This window comes from Haliotis rufescens, unplaced genomic scaffold (assembly GCF_023055435.1).
Source record: "Haliotis rufescens isolate VD_foot unplaced genomic scaffold, xgHalRufe1.0.p SCAF_1, whole genome shotgun sequence".
In the NCBI taxonomy this organism is placed as follows: domain Eukaryota; kingdom Metazoa; phylum Mollusca; class Gastropoda; order Lepetellida; family Haliotidae; genus Haliotis; species Haliotis rufescens.
Genome location: NW_025963779.1, coordinates 76385397 through 76405589, shown reverse-complemented (window position 1 = coordinate 76405589; position 20193 = coordinate 76385397). Strand labels below are relative to the sequence as shown.

General features: G+C 37.6%; 1 protein-coding gene across 1 annotated transcript; it reads left to right on the top strand.

Moving 5' to 3' along the window:
* The first annotated feature begins 20 nt into the window (after positions 1–20).
* On the top strand, positions 21–11109 carry LOC124118480 (protein FAM219A-like). Its single transcript, XM_046480599.2, has 5 exons — positions 21–190; positions 3234–3306; positions 4379–4469; positions 7200–7268; positions 8265–11109. Exons 1-5 carry the CDS (start codon positions 122–124, stop codon positions 8458–8460), a joined length of 498 nt encoding a protein of 165 aa, XP_046336555.1. The 5' UTR covers positions 21–121; the 3' UTR covers positions 8461–11109.
* The last annotated feature ends 9084 nt before the right edge of the window (positions 11110–20193 follow it).

Here is a 20193-nt window from a genome sequence, read left to right as displayed (position 1 = left end):
CTTTTCCCATGAATCCGTTTTAAAATGGCGTCGTTGATAGACCGGAAATAGAGCTACTCTGATAATGTTGGACAGCTGATGAAGTTATTTTTCTTGAGAAATAATTATTCCACCATCATCAATGGATAGTATGGAAGACAGCGGTTTTGACAGTGATCAGAAGTCGCAGAATGGACATTTTGATACAAGGGTTAGTAAAGTGCAGTCTCTAAACCATCCTTCGTTTGAGAGGCTTCATCTTGTCACTGTCAGCATTAGGCCTCACATTTACATGTTTTAGGCGTAGATGCAGTTGCGTGTAACATATTGTCACTTACATATTTTCTTAAGTGAACACCTTCTCATCTCACAATTCAATAATCTAGGAAGACATCCAGAAGTATCTGTCGTGTAGGTTAATTAAACATTATTGTTGTGCATGATCAAGATCATTGGTCTGCCTTGTTATTTCAATTATTTTATCTGCCCACGTATGTCAACTTTAAACTTTTTGTGTATGCCAGGAGTACCACATACTGCGATTATTCAAAGTTGAAGGTTTAAGTGTATGGGGAGTGCCTTAGGATCAGCAATTGATGAGTCACTAACCATGATAATTAATATGTATGCCCACCATATGCAACCTTTGGCTTCTACAGAGACCATATCGGTATATGGTCTCTGGCATCTATTATTCATATTTTTATCAATCGTCATGTCATTATGAAATGATACAATCCTGTACTACCCTTGTGTCACTTTAGCCTTTTCCTTCCCCATAAGCTTATATGCTGTGATATGGACTATAATAACTGATATGTACTGTTGATGGCAGCGTTGAACCAAACTAACTCAAATCATGTTAGTTATGGAATTCATAAGCTTACTGGGCTAGCTGTGGCCAAGCCACACATATATATACCATAGAATGTTAGAATGTGTAGTGTTTGCATTGATACTTCTACAGAGTATTTTATCAGGTAGCACCACAGCACCACAACTTCTCTTGAGGACGATCTCTGCCGTCCATCACTTAAATTGTCACTACGACAAGCAACAAGTTTTTGTGAGATTTCGTCAGATGCGAACTGAGATTGAATGATAGAAGTTTATATTTTCAACCAAATAATGAAATGCACATTACCATGATTACTACAATCAGTGTTTGAAAAAAAATTAAAACCCGAAAAGACAGTTGGGCAGGTGACCCATAAAATGTTGCCTGCCATCTTCAACATGTTCAAAGTTACCTGCCCGCATTCAGACATTATGAATATTGAAAAATTGTGAAAAGAAAAGAGATAATCACACCTTGATTCAGTTGAAATAATGCTAACAATTACTTAAGAATCTTCCACAAGTTATAATAAAACTGAATACATTGGCTTAAAATTATCTGCCAGACAGTGGGGCAGGTGGAAGAAAGTTTCATGCAAGCCCGACAGAAAAGTTACCAGCCACAGACAGGCAGTTATTTCGGACACTGACTGCAATGACAACATATACTGTTTGGTAATAATATATAATATATTGAGATGCATTACCCTCATACCCTGGCTTATTTGAAGCAGTCACTTTAATCGTGTTAATATCTGGTTATTTATAGTGGAACATTGTGATTCGGTTATTTCTGATGGTATTTCCTTATATTTATACCAGTAAGACAAAACAATCATTGATGTGATTCATCCTCCAGTGTTAGAAATAGGGCTATGGCAAGAACTGTTTGACTCATGTTCATGGTTAATTTCAAACACTGTCTTGTGTGTCAAAGAGCATGTATTGTGTTTATTTCTCAAACATGATTCAGCAGGATATGTCCATTGTAGATTCCCAGTGACTGCACTTTATCAACACTTCCATTGTAACAGTACATGGAAATTGGAAAGAAAGTCACAGGGGGAAAAACACAGAAACAGTCACAATTTTGCCAAGGAAAAATTACACAGGAGAATAAGTCACAACTATTCACAACAGTTTATTGCAGTTCAAACTTGACAATTATGACATGTAACAATATAAATAGATATTGGTTGAAACAATAAGATTGAAAATATAACACAGCACATCAATTACCAGTTATGAGCACATTATGTTCTACTTATTAATCACATTCATTTAAATGACTTTTCAATGTTCTTTGTTCAGTCTTATGGTATTATATTCTACTAACAGGTACAGAAAGTTTAACTGGAAACTGAGTCCCAACTCTAACAATGCTCTAATGTACCATTGTTATTATTTGCAAATGTCAATGTTAATACAAAACCTACCCTATCTTTAAGAATTACTGTAATTAATTACTTGACAGGCAGTGGATTAGTTAATTACTTAATTACTTTAATGGTGCCTTTGTGATTATTGTTGAGCCTTAAGTGTCTGAAAATTGTCATGATTATTCAAGCTTAAGGCCAATTAAATTTGTTTTATTGGGGGTTGTTATTTATATCTGCACTCAGCCAATTAATGCTCAAGGTTAATTACAAAAGCTATAATAAAATTCACCATCTCTTTTCAAATCAGACAAAGCCAGTCTAACCCATGCTTCTTTAACCTAATCTGGTCACACATGGTTAACATGGTAACAATTCTATTTTCTTATACAGATATTCGAGATGAGCTATTCCATTTTATCTACATTTTCAGTTAACAAATGTTTGAGACATAATTATTTTCAGTTGACAGACGGTTGACACATATAATCATTTTGGATAAATGAACCTCATTTGTTATCTTGTTGCCCTAACCATGCTAACCATTTATGCTAACTGTCTTCATGTCCTGAAAAAAGCAAGGCATAAGTCAGGCACTATCAGTTGACTTTTAAAACTGTAGTCAGTCATCATGTGTCTACAGTCTTCATTGTTCTGTGTGTGAAGCAGGTCAATAAAGCGATATTCTAAGGGGATTTGTGATGAATTCAAAGGCATGGTCAGTTATTTACGACCTAATAAATCTTAGTTGGTTCAGTTGACACAATTGACTTAAAACATCATGGGCATAATGAGCTGTCCATGTTAAGTATCTGCTTACCCTCATGGCTTTACTGCTGCAGGTGAATAGGCAGAAAAGCCTTCCATTACACAACATCCCTAAGGGCATGACAGGTTAACCAAATGGTTTTTCATAATTTCACATTAAACTTAAGATGTAATTATTTTGGATGTTATGTCAGTTTTAATTGTTTGCATCACAAAGTTTTTTTCAAGAACATATTTATTTATAGTTAATGGTCTGTATGCATATGTTTGCAGAAAGAATCCACATTAACCAAAAGTGCCTCCTACAAGGCTTTGAAGAAAGCAGCAGAACTACAAAAGAAAATTGGTAAGTTCACAGTGTACCAATATGACTATAGAGGAAGAGGTATGAATCATGATGATAAGGCCCTTCTTGGTCGACTGGCTGTGCATTATTTAATAAATGAGTCTAACTTTTAGAAAGCATTTTGACAATTAGAAGATTTGCTCATATGATTATGAATGAGAAGACTGTTCTTTTCAACAGTTGGACCCAGTGTATGAAATAACACAATTTTCCAGGCTGCCATCAGGACCGACAGACTTTAGAAGCTGCAGGCCCTGACTAAACTCTTCAGGCCCTTGATATTTATACAAATAAAATACCTAAACATTGTTTACTTGATACATTATACATAATGTAGAAAATGTCAGTGATTGTTCAATTTCAATGTTGTTGACAGTAGTTAACTGGTGAAAACAAACTTGTGATTCCAAAATCAGGGTGCACTTTAATATGGTCTGGGTACAAAATGAATGGCTACAAAAATCTGGGTAAACACTTGACATGTTAGTTTTGTACAGAGGGTACATTTCGATGGAAACTGATCGAGAGTGTCCCTATCAGCATTTCTTGGTAGATGGGATTTGATGTCATTTTACAAAGCTGTCCCTTAGGGATGAGACGAGTCCAAATTTACTACCCGGGTACCCGACCCCCTATTACCCGACCCCCTATTACCCGACCTTACCCAGGAACTCACTGTAGGTCTCAAGAGTTGGGAACAAAATATCTGATTGGGAAATGTTTTACCGCAGCCCTGGCCAAAACTATTCAGAAACATGCATCAAACGATAAGATCATGCGTACACTGAATATGACTGAAGCTTCGTCTTTACCATGTTTACTCACAAAAACAAGTCAAAGGAATATGTGCATCGTCAGAAAGAATTGTGAACATTAGCGACTTGTAGTGTAACCACAGAGCTGTAGTGAATTTGTTTCATTAAACAATATATCACGTGACTAACCATGGGTCCGGGTAGTCCTGTGGGTACCCGAGTCCTGCTCAGCACCCTCCCGACCCGAGTACCCTAGTTACCCTTTTCCAGCCCTTCTGTCCCTTCGATGTAATTAGGGCAAGTATCCTGTGTTCCAGAAAAGCAAAGGGAGTTGGCAAAGAAAGCCCAGGCCCAAGCTGCCGCTATAGAACACCAGCCTAAACGATCCTTCCTCCTTCCCAGAAGCAGGTGAGTGATAGCATCGTGTCACAGAGGATTTGTCAAGCATTCTAATAGTTACCATTTAGTTACATTTCTAGATGAAAGGTGTCCAGATGTTTTAATTCTATGTGTGATGTTAACGAGGGGTGTGCAATATAACTGGTATTTCGGAATATTGCAATATGACCGTCAGCAATACATGTATCACAATAAAACCCTTGTGTATCAATATTTTCCAATACAGTCACAGAAGAATTAACCTATAATTATGTAAATTATATCTATTATCTTGAGGCATTTGGATGGACTGGGTTCCTATCTAAACTATGTAAACAGCACGTTTCACGCTTTACATTAACATTCATATTGATGACATAATAGGTAAAGTACTGTCAGAAATGCTAGAGAAGTGCATTTTAGCCTTCAATAAATAAATTATAATCACAGGGCTATGAAAATATAGCCTATAACTTGAGGTAGAACACCTAACACCTGTCCCGAGGTGATTACTTGAGCAAGGCCCGTGCATTATCACCAGTGCAAATGTCACCTGAGTCGGGGATGGTCTCAAAATAATGCTGTTATCATGGTTTTGTACATAAACTGAGATGTACGTTGACGGGTGTAGCCATTAAGATATATACTGCTTTATGTTTATTTGGAAAAATGATAGAAAAGTTGGAAGCTATGAAAAGGGATGAGTATTTGAAGGTTGGGGCTTTTGAATCAAGAAGTATTTGTTGTTCTGCAGATGATTCCTTTAGCCAGCATATGACATGTATGACTCAGCTGATGACGTATCTAAATCTGTACTATCATCCAAAGGTATGACAACTGGTGCAGCAAGGCTGATATCTACACAGTCATGATGGCTGTACTACTCATAGTTGGCACGACAGAATCAGTTTAACTGACAATATCCATGGGGCACTGGGACACTGGGGTTGTTTAGATTTGGCAGTAGCTGATGTTCCAATTAGTCTATGAACACATCACCATTCATTTATGATAATCCTATTGAAAAGTAGCTCACATCCATCATTAAGCCCCAGATCATGGGTTCCAGCATGCAAAACAAATTGTCTCTAAAACTATTCAAGTTAAGAGAAATGATATATAACACAATGATGTCATTGGTCACAATCTTAAATGAGTTCGAAAAGTAGTGTCATGCATTAATATTTTACATAGTTATGGCCCTTGCTCCATGCTTCTCAGCAACTACTGAAATTACAAAAATGAAAGTTTGCATGCTTACCTAAGAGATACTTGTCAATACACAGTTAGAAAATTTGTGCCATAAATTATTTTTTTACAGAGTTATTGCCCTTGCTCCATGCTTTTGAAGTTAGTGCAAGGTGTCTGCAATGCAGGCAACTTTTCTCAGAAACTACTGACATAAAATTAATGAAACTTTGCAAGCTTATCTAAGAGATACTTGTCAAAAGTGAGTTCCGAAAATTGATCCTGTCCATTATTTTATTTACAGAGTTATGGCCCTTGCTCCGGCTTTCAACTTAGTGCATACTGAGTGAAATGGGGACCACTTTTCTCAGCAACTACTGAAGTTGCATGAATGAAAATTTGCATGGTTATCTAAGAGATGCTTGTGAAGTATGAGTTCGATAATTGGTCCCATATATTATTATTTTTACAGAGTTATTGCTCTTGACATCTGCAATGGGGACAAGTTCACTATTCACTACTATATGAGCAAACAAAATTCTAATGTGCCCCTTGGCAGGGGATAGTGATAATGCTGTTTCTTGTTGTGTCTTTAATTTCCTGAATTCTACTACAAGTCGGGGGTACCTTCTGCTGATGAAGCTTGTGGTGGGCACGGGTGGCCCAGTCATCTAAGGCGCCATGATTTGCTGTGCAAAGTTACATTCCCTGAACACGCCAGAAACCTATGATTGTGGGTTCGAATCCCTGTTCGCCCCAATTATGTTTCTAGGTTTGTCAACACCATACCAGAGCTCGTGGGTGGTAAGTCGTAAACGGCTGAGACTTGCATCACTTGGGGCTTTCCTCCCACATTAAGCTGACATGACGAGCTATAACTGGAATACTGATAATTGCGACGTTAAACCCAACTCACTCACTCATAAAGCTTTACACCGTACTCCTAATCACCCCTTTATCAGGTTTATCAATACTATCTAATGTCCTATTTTTGACATGGAAAAGAATCATTGTTCATGATCGCTTAGATATTTATGATCTTAATATCAGGTGTTTTTTTAAGAATATGTATGTGAAAGAATAGCATTGCTTTAATCCATTTGTGAATAAAGCAAGAAATGACACGACAAAAAAATTGACGCTGGGCCTAGACAGACATTGGCAATGACAGTCTCACATTCTACAGCTGTGTATTTAATTCAGCACTCGTGTCATTTTCTTCTAACTGAGGAAGGCTGGGTTAGCCTAGTGGTTCAAGCGTTCACTGAAGGTCCAGGTTGAATTTTCCACAAGAGTACAATGTTTGAAGCCCATTTCTGCTGTCCCCTGCCATGATAATGCTGGAGTATTGTATCATTAGATGCGACCATGGAATCAGGTTGAGGGTGTGTCATCATACCCATACAGGGTGCATCGTTGTTCACAATATCAATCACTGGATTGTCTGGTCCCAATTCAATTATTTACCATGTTTACAGGCCACCATCATTTTATTGAAATATTGCTGAATGTGGTGTTAAACAACAAACAAAGAGAACATCTCTTATATTAAATGGTGTTTGTTTGTTGCAGGGTAACAGTACCAGAGATGAAACCCCTCAATCCAGATCAGCAGCCTCTAGTTACCATAGTCACAGACAGGCAAGTACACTGAGGAAGACTTTGTGTAGAAATAACAACTGTCATTATCATGATAACAATTTTCATATGGTTATACCATGATCATGATAAATATTAATCATGTGAATGAAATGTGGCCTGACGAGCCCCAAAGTATATGTCAGGGTTGAGTGATTTCCCAGTGCCTGAAGAATCAAACTGGGGTTCTTGTAGTTATATGATAACGGGTATAATTATTAATGACTGTACCTAATTTTATTATATTATTATGATAAATATCACCTGTGGAGATGCTTTTGTTCTACATGCAGTAATTTGTGATCCGTTGACAGGCAGTCACGCATACAAATAAACCTCATGTACACGGGGGGCACGGGTGGCCCAGTCCTCTAAGGCGCCGAGATTCGCTGTGCAGAGTTGCGTCCCTTAGGCACGCCAGAAACCTATGATTGTAGGTTCGAATCCCGGTTCGCCCCGATTATGTTTCTAGGTTTGTCAGCACCATACCCGTGCTCGTGGGTTTCACCGAAGTGGTAAACGTCTGAGACCTGCATCACTTCGGGCTTTCCTCCCACATTAAGCAGACACGCCGTGATATAACTGGAATATTGTTGAAAGCGGCGTTAAACCCAACTCACTCACTCACTCATGTACAGGGTTCATCCTTTGCTGGTTATAATATGAGTGTGTGTCATTGTACAGTGTGAATCATGCTTTCAGGCACTGGTTTCTTTAATCTTGACTTGATAGTTTATAGGCTCATGATATTACTGATTGGGGTGATTTCCAGATCTATAGATTGAGATTGCTCAGAAAATTTGGAACTAGGGAGTGTTTTTCCAGTTCTGTAAGAAGAAAGTACATTAGTTAAAGTTCAGACATTTTCTGACTTCATATCTTAGTTGAGAAGACAAAGAAATAGTCACTTCATGATAATATATCTTTGAAAGTCATCCACAGCTAGGCTGCTTTGCGTTTTCAAATATGCACCTGTCACAAGATTGTTTGTTGTTTCAGTGAGGATGATGAGTTTGATCTTCCACAGACAAGTCGCACTGCTCAAAAGGAAATAACTGCCCAGTTAATTAAAGATGGTTACAACCTTGACCTTGAACCTGACGACGAAGATCTTGATTTGATACCGCCACGCCCACTTAATGAAAGATGTACATGCTGTCAGCTTCACCAACAACCAGGCTGTGTCATCCAGTGACGACACTGTCGTACAATAGCATGGATATAACATATGATAGCTTAGCTGTTGGCTGTATCCTACAATGGTGCGGCTAGCTGTAACTATGATGACTTGCCTTAGCATGAGAACAGCTAAGCTGTTCGACCCAATCATACTGTTGTTGTTGTTGTTGTCTGCCAGATGAGGTTGGTTCTAACCCAGCTGTGTTTGGTATTGACTGAGCTTTGTCTACAGCCTGCCTGTATTCCTGTGTCAGCATGAAGACTTTCCACCCAGGTGTTGCTGTGTCAGCTCTGTCAGCTCTGTCAGCTGTGTCCTCAGCTTAAGCTGTTTCTTTGATCCACCAATGAAGAGCTTCATCAATGATTCAGCTGTGAATAGTTGTAACTGTGTCGGTGATGAAACTGAACGATTCAGTTGTGTGCTCCCAGCTATACCTGTCATGTATTCAGCTGTTATTAATTCAAGCTGTGTAAATGATTCAGCTGTGTGCTCCCAGCTGTACTTGTCATGTATTCAGCTGTTATCAATTCAAGCTGTGTAAATTATTCAGCTGTGTGCTCCCAGCTGTACCTGTCATGTATTCAGCTGTTATTAATTCAAGCTGTGTAAATGATTCAGCTGTGTGCTCCCAGCTGTACTTGTCATGTATTCAGCTGTTATTAATTCAAGCTGTGTCAATGATTCAGCTGTGTGCTCCCAGCTGTACTTGTCATGTATTCAGCTGTTATTAATTCAAGCTGTGTAAATGATTCAGCTGTGTGCTCCCAGCTATACCTGTCATGTATTCAGCTGTTATCAATTCAAGCTGTGTAAATGATTCAGCTGTGTGCTCCCAGCTATACCTGTCATGTATTCAGCTGTTATTAATTCAAGCTGTGTCAATGATTCAGCTGTGTGCTCCCAGCTGTACTTGTCATGTATTCAGCTGTTATTAATTCAAGCTGTGTCAATGATTCAGCTGTGTGCTCCCAGCTGTACCTGTCATGTATTCAGCTGTTATTAATTCAAGCTGTGTAAATGATTCAGCTGTGTGCTCCCAGCTGTACTTGTCATGTATTCAGCTGTTATTAATTCAAGCTGTGTCAATGATTCAGCTGTGTGCTCCCATCTCTACCTTCATCTATTCATCTGTCAATGATTCAGCTGTGTCATTTATTCAAGCTGTATCAGTGGTTCAAGCTGTGTCAATGATTCAGCTATGTGCTCCCATCTCCACCTTCATCTATCAATGATTTAGCCGTATTTAAGCAGTATGATCGTGTGATTTGTCACCTGAGTCACAGATGTGTCAATTATCAGCCAGCTCTCATCTGTACCATATACCGGACTCTGCTGTCAGGTACAGCTTTGTCAACGTTCATATTATATTCTGTGTGGGATCAACTCAGAAAGTGTGGCATCAATTGTTGTCAAAATCTATGTGCAGAATCTCACACACTTTGCAACTATCTATATAGTGTATATATAACCAGAAAGTATGCATGGGGTCATCAATGGATATGTGTTGCACGTAGTGGGTCTTCTTCTCTCACATATCTCTTATTTCTATAAAACAGGGTTTTTTAAACAGCATGCCCAGCAACCATATCTTCATTACAGGAAAGTAAGCTTTTCATATTAATATTAGGAATCTTAAATCGCTTGATGTGATGTGATTACAAGGACAAGGGGTGTGTGATAGATAAGTAGCTGACATGGTTAAACATCCACCTAACATTATTTTCCTGCAAAAGTATGTCATCCGTACATGAGTATGTATTTGGATGGCGATATTTCTTTATCATCATCATGCTGCAGTGTTGCTTATCTGTTTTCGTGGGTGTTACGATTTATAAAAGTTCAAAGTTCAGTGCATGGCACAAATTTGTATCAAATCATGAGGTTGTTCATGAGGTCATGTAAAATGGTATGAAGATGAAATGTGAAATACTATTTTCTGACAATGTGTACAAGAATACAGGCACTGATACTTTGACTCAAATTGAGGTTTGACCTCTTTCCTTTCCCATTGATAATGGAATACATCTCTGTAACATGACAGTTTGTATAGTAGTTCCACGTACTACCACGTACAAAACCTTTTGTTGTGCCATGGTTACACCTCTACAGCCTTGATGTTTAACATGTTCCATCACATTATCCTTAAATCTCAAAGGTATGTGATCACACAGTTTCGCATGTTTAGGCAGGACATCTCTTTTAAACAAAAGTTTTAGAATACAACTGAAGACATATTTTGTTAATTCTGACGAATTTAAACGTGTTTACAACAATATCAGGCTGTCCTTTGTATTTGATGAGTTTCACAAACTACCGACCAAGAGTTTTTACTATCGTAGTTTATGAAGATGGACATTGTAAGCATGGTAGATCAGATTTGCTCATTTTGGTTCAGACTATGGTTTCTAATCTGATGATAGACCATGTTGCTGTTAGGTTGTTGGGACTTGACGTTGGAGGAGGCTGTTTAAGTACTACTCAAAAGAAGTTAAGGAACACCTGATTCTATAGTATTACTTTTGTTGATCTCTCATGTAACCCGATTCTTTCATATTACTATAGTTAATGTGTCATGCCATGACCCGATTCTTTCATATTACTATAGTTAATCTGGGGGCACGGGTGGCCCAGTCGTCTAAGGCGCCGCGATTCGCTGTGCAGAGTTGCGTCCCTTGGCCACGCCAGAAACCTATGATTGTGGGTTCGAATCCATGCCATGACAGATTAACTGTAAATATGAAAGAATCGGGTGGTATTAACTTTATTTTGAGTAGTATACTTATATTTTTATGTTCTTTTGTGCACAAGCAAGTCAAAAGGAATTGGCTAATAATTGAGGTTTGTTGTGCATATTTTACGCAAATACACAGCTTATTTGGAGCTCTGAGTCTACCTTCATTACATGTTGTGATAATCTATCAGACGTCTAGAGTAGAGTAGTACTTGTGATGTAGCTTGAACAGTGTTTGCAGCTGAGGACTTACAGGTGCTAATTTTACTATATCAAAAAACTTGCTGAAGTCAGTTTCAGCACATCTAGGTATTTTTATCAGTGTTATGTTAACATGGTTAATATTTCATGTTGAGTCAGGGTTGAGCATGTTGTGTAGGGTATATTTGTGGTAGAGTGTTGTCTGGCAGGACAAAGGTTAAAAGAAAATAGTGTAGAACAAACTAGATTAAATATGCTTATCAAACTGATAATACTTCTAACATACAATACCAGACAAATATGATTTTTACAGTGTGTATGGTCTATATCCAATTATATTTCATTTTCATGTTGAATGTAGTTCTCAGAACCACAACACGTAATGTTAACCATGTTAATTCAAGAATATCAGCTAAAAACGAAATAATTTGTTCTCAAATAACAATTATATATTTTTAATAATTGGTTTGGTTGAAATTTGAACATTAGTCGCTCAAATTTCTCAACTTTTGCATTATTCAATCTTGCTAGCCTCTGTTTTCTGTAGTATAAGGGTAACGCTATTTTGCAGGACATTATCATTTGCAGAAGCCCGAGGTCTTCCATTAACCGCCCGATGAAGGATGGAATAGCTAAAATGGATGGAATTTGTTTTCAAATAAAAAGAAACAACAATATCGGTTTTGAAACATTTACTGCAATCGACAGTAATGCCACTGACCCACTTTTTCAAATATGGAAACTTCATAGAACAAACCAGATGACGTCACTATTGAAAGTGACGTCACCTATCCCAACCCTATGACGTCACTTAACAACAGGCTTGATAATGCCCCGTCGTCAAGCAATATGAGGGCGTTATCAAGTTACAGTGGCCCGCTGATTTCTGATAACATGCGGGCGGGTTAATGATAATTCTATCCATTTTAGCTATAATATCCGAAATTCATTATTTACACAACTGAGTGAACATATTGTGTACACTATTGTATACATCATGACAGTACACACAGGAGGTCACACACACACACAATGGATATTGTTTGTTCTACAATAATGTGCAATGATTCCCAGATTTTATGTTGATATTAGCAATGCCAATTGCATTGTCAGAGTGTTGCATTGTTTTATTTAAGCCTCTTTTAAGTTTGTTATGATCCAGAAAAGCATTTGCAATGTTATACACCTACTTCCTTCTTTGTGTAGCTTTTATCATGTATATATTTATACATATATCGTTGCTCAAACTATTTCACGATATAGTGAGGTACTGTTTATACCAAGAGTAAATGTCACCATGGGTAAATGGATTCCGAACAGCTGAAATAATAATACATGTATACAGTAGACATGGTAGAAGCCAGATGTGGCAGTTATAGTGACGTAGAGCATTTAGACCAATGTGTCGTCACTTATGCTTGCAGATATGCCTGAATAATGTTTGCATATTTGCTTTTTGCAAGTGTCCTAGGTTTTTTTAGCATGAAATTTCAAATTATGTCCTCATAAAATGCTTCCATATAGGATGTTTTGTAGATGCACCAGAGCTTAAGAAAAGAGAACATACTTTTATAGCCTCCTGTAAAATATTCCACAGTGGCTCCAAAATATCTGTGTTGTATACACTGAACTATAGTCTGGAAGGTAATTTAAGGTACTGACGTTTACTACAATATCTGAAAAACTATTGGACCTACTCCAGTCAAAGTTGGTATGAGATTATTAAACAGTCATACATACACAGTTGAACCACGGGAATCACGCACTCACAGCTACAGTGTTAGCGTTGGGCGTCTCAACGTGCATGATTCTCGTGCAACCTTTCAAGTTATATATGGCCCTGTGACGCAGGGGTAGCATTATGCAGATGGCCGTTACAATGAATGCTCGTTCCACCAGTGACGAACAGGTCTGGTTGTTGATGAAATATAGTGATAGCTAAATAGACAGATTTTTTATTCATGCACCGATTGTATTTAAATGTAATATCCAGTTATGTATGACTGTTTAATAATCTCATACCAACTTTGACGTGAGTAGGTCCGATAGTTTTTCAGATATTGTAGTAAATGTCGGTACCTTAAATTACCCTCCAGACTATACATTACTATGGTTGAAGTTGACATGGGTTGGGTTGTGGTCTTCCATCAGGGTGTTCACCATGTTTATGGGAGTGGGGAGGGGAGGGGGATGTTACCATGGTTACTGGGTGTCTTGCCTTGACCTTTTGAAATAACTGTCAACTGATTGGGTCTTTCAAGTGCATTGTGTTCTAGAGGTGGAAACAAATCAAGTTTTCATGTTAGTTAGACCATAGACACATTACTAGTATCTGTATGAAGCAGTATCTTACCATGTTTACACTCTCTAATAGTAATACCCAGTGTGTCATATCTCAATTTTCTAACAATGAATACCCTTGATCCGTTAAACAATAGCTTTAACTTGAGCCTGATGTTAGTGACACAACTAACTGATAGCCGATTAATGAATAACGTTTGTCACGCTCATGAACAAAAGAAATTCGTTGTTCAGTGATAATAAGGATGATGATGATCATGATGTCTCTTCTGAAACGAAGCTTTCGTAGCCAGTGGGTCCAAGGTATTGATCATAATCTGGGGGACATTGCATACTGGAAAATACAGGATGAGGATGTCATGACTGAACATTATTTTTATCTTTTGACATTAGAACACTCTCATGGATCCTTGTCTTGAAACAGTGATGAAGCTAGATCATTAATTACATATATTTTATGTATGTATTCATCGGAATGAGAGATTCCCACTGTTTTCCATAGTGTTGAATGTCTCGAGTACAAGATGAATGCCAGTACAGTGAAACCTCATCAGTCTCCTACTGAAATCATCCTGACTTACAAATGTATTAATAAATCCGTATTCGACGTAATAAGCACCCAGGGCGCTCTCAATATTAGAAATAGGGGGCTCTTATTAGAATATTATTTTGGTGAAAAAAAAACAGAGTTGAAAGATAAATTTCGTGGTTTATGGTGACAGCCTGAAATGTTTATGTACGACAGATATATTTTTCCAGAATTTAATTGCCAATAATTAAGGGTGCATATAACACACAAGTGTGCATATGTATACGCGAATAAATAAGTCTTGTGTACATTGATCAATCGGAAGGGGTGCTAATTAGGATTGTTTACTACCCAATATATCAGCAAATATCGCCGTGGGCGCTTATTAGAGCGGGGTGCTTATAACGTTGAATACGGTAACTGGTACAGGAGTAGTCCTTATGTATACTACTCAAAAGAAGTAAGGAACACCCACGTTTTTTGTATGTCTATAGTTAATCTGTGATGGTTGTATAGTTATGAAGAATATTAGATATAGATATATGGCCGTTAACATCAGGAATGCAAGGTTTCCAGACAAACAGGTTTCACTGTATATCCTTAGTTATATATGTTGATAATTGATCTGAGTCTCTGAAATCCTTTTCTATCTCATTTGTACTTAATTTACATGGATTTAAGAAATCCTGTATTATGTATTTGTTTGCTAATTTTCTTTGTTATTTTTACTCTTTAAATTGTTCATGTGAATCTACTACCTTTAGAAATATTAGTTTGTTTGTATGGTACAATAAGGTGAGGTGCGCTTGTGGTATAAATCTTGGTCACAAGTTATGCTATTGTTACTATTATCTTAATTGTGTTAGGGAAAATTGTTGACAGGTCAGAATAGTTGTACTATTAAGGATCAAGCTGTGTACCATGTTTACTATTTCAATTACACAATTCACTTCACTGATTGCAATTTTTCAAATAAAAGTGCTTACTACAGTAATAATTTGCAACAAAACAATTAGAATCTCTCAGCAAGATAAATAGAACCGTATCATTCAAATTATATTTCTTTCAATCTTTCCCGTTTTAGGATTGTTGCCAGATTTTTCGTTTAAGGTTATCTCCCTTCGTCTACTCAAGGCGTCTGAGCATTTAACATTTTCACAACACTGTTTTTGACAAAGCAATAACAGAACTTTTCTCATTTTCTGCACATTTCCCTACAACAATCAGCCTTTGTGCCTCATTAACTGAAAATAGGGCCATTTCCAGTAGCTGACCATTGAACTTACAGAATAAATGACTTAATGTATATTGTGTATCTGCTGATTTTTATAGTTTCTTTAGTTATGTAACAAGATGCACTACTTCTAGCTTTATACCAATTATTGAGCAAGTGAAAACATAGTTTGATACTCTTTTCTTCAGAAGAAATAACTGCTACCAGGGTATCTAGACATGCAAAGCTGTTTCAGGGGCGCGTGCTCCTTATCACAAGAGCACAGTATATATCAAGATGCACAACCTCTCGTACCTTCCCACAATTGTAAAGTATTAAATATAACCAAAATCTTTTCATGTCTTTAACATATACCTATTTTTTGTCAAAGTATCTGTGTAATGAAATTGTTAATTTCTTTGTTTATTATTCCATGGCGCCAAGGTGTATTGTCATGGAAACGTCCATGGGGGCTTGTGAGTAAGTAAACAGGAAATACACATATCATCAGTTTATTCAAAGTGTAATTCTATCATTTGGTTGGTCATGAACAACAAAATGAGGTCAACTTGGGCGTCTCCCACACAGCAGATGGGTACAATTGATTGCAGCAGTATTTCAAAGTTGATCAAAGATATTTCTGCATTTAGAACACTAAGTTCTTTTAGACATAAAATATTGATTAGGGCAACATGTGGATGGCTTGCATCAAGGTTTTCTTGTTTATTTACCTATGAGACATTTACTAAGTGTCAGAAGCATGTTGTCCTTAAGTCAACAACACTATAGTCACTTTACGCTGTATGTTTGTTGTACCATGTTTTGTTTTATGCTGATTTAATCAGTCACAAGAGATCATGTTTAATCCATATGAACATCTTTTCAACTTAAGCATTAGTTTATTTAAATATGTAGTATTTATGTATCCTATCTCATTTGTTATACTTTGTTTTTATTCCATGATATTTTCTGAATCATCCATTATTTGTCAGTCAACATCTGTCTAGTGTGCAACATTTAAGAAATGACTTCAGTCCCCTGTGAGATTCTCAAGAAGATCTCTGTCAGATGTTATGCTGAAACATTCTGATTTCTATTTATTGTAATCATTGGCAAGTGCTGGTAAATTAATCCAGCATGTGGTGTTATTGAAATTTAAGCCATGTTATTAATTAATCCAGCATGACTTTCAGAAATTTGACACATATTTTCACAGTATGTACATTGGATATTTTACCATTGATTGGTGAAGAGGGAAAGTTTGTTCAGTGACTCAACTAATTACAAGTATTATTTCACATTAACTGACAGGTAGCCTGCACATTGTCATGTTTTGGCTACCATTACCTTTTCTTGGGTTAGATCATGTGAATTGTAAAGCTTTAAATTAAGATGGGGTGCTGAACTGTTGATGAGAAAACCATTTGTTTTAGACAATTGTTTGTTCACCTAGAGTTTGTTTCAAGTGCAATATGATACAAATATTTGTGAAACTGCATGGTATTGTGCAATGCATGGTTCACACTGTACAATCAATGGGAGTTGTTTTTTCTCCAATATTTTTGTTTTAATCAGTATGCATTCTATCATGATTTGGCACTATGCCGAGGGGTTTCGGTTGAGGTAACAGAGTCACTCTTGATGTCATCATGTGATGTATGTGTTCCAGCTGTAATTGAGTACATGTACACTACATGTCCAAGTTATCTTTCATATATGTGAAAAAATCAAAAGCTTATGTTTTTATTAGGGCTGGGACGGGTAAGTAGTGAGTAGGACCTGGGTACCCACAGGACTCCCCGGACCCGTGGTTAGTCATGTGATATATTGTTTAATGAAAAGGTATCTAGAACTGTATGTTTAAATTACAAGTCACTAATTTCCGCAGTTCTTTCGGACTACTACGCCAATTCCTTCTGACTTTTTTATGTAGAGAAAATTCACCAAATTCCTGCACAACATGTAGTTTGCAAGTTACGTTTGGCGCCTGTGACGTGTCCCTTGCAACAATAAAAAACAAATACCGCTTACAGCATAATCAGCAACTGCCAGTCTGGATTGTCTCCCCTTGACTGTAAAATTAATGGACAGTAAATCAGATGCCATGGCATTGCCGTTTAAATTAAAATAAACTAGGGTTTATTTCTCACTAAAACTTCAGTCAACTTCAGTGTATGCATGACCAGATCGTTTTATACGTGTATGTAAGCACATTTTGCCAAGGCTATGGTCAAACTTTCCCAATTGGACAGTTTGTACCTACCTCTTGAGACCTCCAGCGGGTACCGGGTAGGGTCGGGTAATAGTGGGTTTGGTATCCAGGTATTAACTTTGGACTCGTCTCAGCCCTTGTTTTTATGTCCCTTTGCTGCTCATGGGAAGGGTCATTCCAACATGTAAGCTAAGAATGGATTAACTTGAACAGACCACAGTAAGAATCTGTTAATGTGTCATAATAGATGTTGAGTCCCTCTGGACATTCACTAGTCTTGGAATAACGGACTAGTGCTTGTGTCTATCCCTAAAAGAAATGGCGTAAAATCATATCAGCTGATGGACTCATTTGTGACTCGTTTCTTCAACCTATTAAGAATATTCGGCTATTCAGAGTTGGATGCACCAACAACTCAGAGTGAGTGAAGCTTAACTCTGGTTATTGTTAAGTTTGTTATATTTGGCCACAATATATTATTAGATTTCCATCCCCGCCCACCTACCAGTAAACAATTTGCCTCACATTTTACCATCCCCAGCTCGGTACCAACAGGCGAAACAAATCACCATGTGTGTTACCTTCTTTGTTTAATGGAAATACACCATGGTCTTACCAAAATATTCATAGCTGACGTGAGTCCCATCCATCAATAGGTAGTTTACAAAGATGCCTTGAACAGGTTTTCAAAAAAAATGAAATATTAAAAACAATATGCTTCCCACCTCACACTCTATAAAAGTTTTCATGAAAATCTAACAATGTAACGTGGCCTTATGTTTCATTTATCTCGATACAACTGTAATAATCAAATGAATGTGACCCATGTATATAGACCCAGCTTGCCCGGGGGTTATCATGGTTATAACATAGGTTCCTGTTGATAAATGTTGCCTGGTGTTGGGAATCTGTTAAAGCGGACACTGGTACGCTGTTCCCCATTCCAGGTTTTTTGTGGGGGGACAGCACAGTGGTTAAGTATTATAGATATGGGAGGAGATCATGACATTGCTGCATTGTTTCTGTTTGTTGCCTGTGTTTTGAATTAAAACATCGTTTCAGAGAAATATGTCCCGTTTCACGTTTCTTTGTACAACCTAAGTTTAATGTAGGTCATGTATGACCTGACCCGTGAAGATCCGGGGTAGAATAGGTCTTCAGCAACCCATGCTTGCAGTAAAAGGCGATTATGCTTGTCGTAAAAGGCGACTAACCAGATCGGGTGGTCAGGCTACCTGGCTTGGTTGATGCATGTCATTGGTCCCAATTGCGTGGATTGATGCTCATGATATTAATCACTGTATTGTCTGGTCCAGACTCGATTATTTACAGACCGCCGTCATATAGCTGGAATATTGCTGAGTGCAGCGTAAAACAACAAACCAACAATGTATGACCAATCCCAGGACACCTCCATCGGGTAGTGGGATCTCATAGTGGTGGAAGCAATCCTTTCTGACAGTGAGTGAATTTGGTTTTGTCACAGGCAGCATTATTACAGCTATACAACTCCAAAAGATTTTAAAAGAACAATGAAATAATTGAGTGTGAGCTTGGGAAATCAGTGGTCGATGATATCAACATCAGTCCTCTCCTACAGCCCAAGTCTCACATGGTAACCACCCAGTTCTTGTTGGTCTGTACATCCACAGGCATGGAATACCCGGGATGGATCCTGCCCTGGAAAGGGCCACCGGGCTTCTGACAGATTCAGGTTGTGTTCTCTAAATAGGTGAAATATCCTAGTCTCTGCTGTTATTTTGGGTGTTGTGTCTGCTGTATTTCTGTGCTATAAATGCAGCATTGCCTTGATGTCTTCAAAACTCCAGTAGACGAAGGGGTAGTCTGGTGGTTAATGCGTTTCTCATCACACATGGGTGGTGATTTCTGGTGACCCCTCCCATGATATTGCTAGAATATTTCTGAAAGCAGAGTAAAGCCATACTCACTCACTCACTCAAAACTCCCACACACTAAGAAGAATTGACGTGTTATGTTTTTGCTAACATTTACATTACAATGAAACAACTGTTACATAATTATTATAAATGGAGTCAACAACATCACAACACTTCTGTTCTTTATTTCATTAAAATGTCACTACATCAACCAACAGTCGTGTATTTAGTGTCCCAGAATTTGAGATCGAAAGAAATAATGTCTTATTTCCAAATCAACATGACCAACTGTGTTTGCTTCACAACCCGAGCTTGCCACTCAGCCATCTAAATAGGATGCATAGATCATTTACATCCTATTTGTCATTCAAGATGATTAAAAGCTCGGCTCCTGAAGCATCCTGTTGGACACAATATACTGTCTCTCAAATGTTTTACAAAAATAACTGTATTCTGTGATACTGGTTGTTGTAAGAATAATGCAGTCTGAAACATGTGCAACTATGAACATATTGCTTTTTTACAAGCGGTACATATGCAATGATGAATTTCAATACAATTCACCTGACAAGACAAAAACAAAACAAAATTCAAATACAGTCAACATACACTGAATTATCAAAGTTTGAGATCACTGAAATGTACAATTGGGCTGGAAGTGCC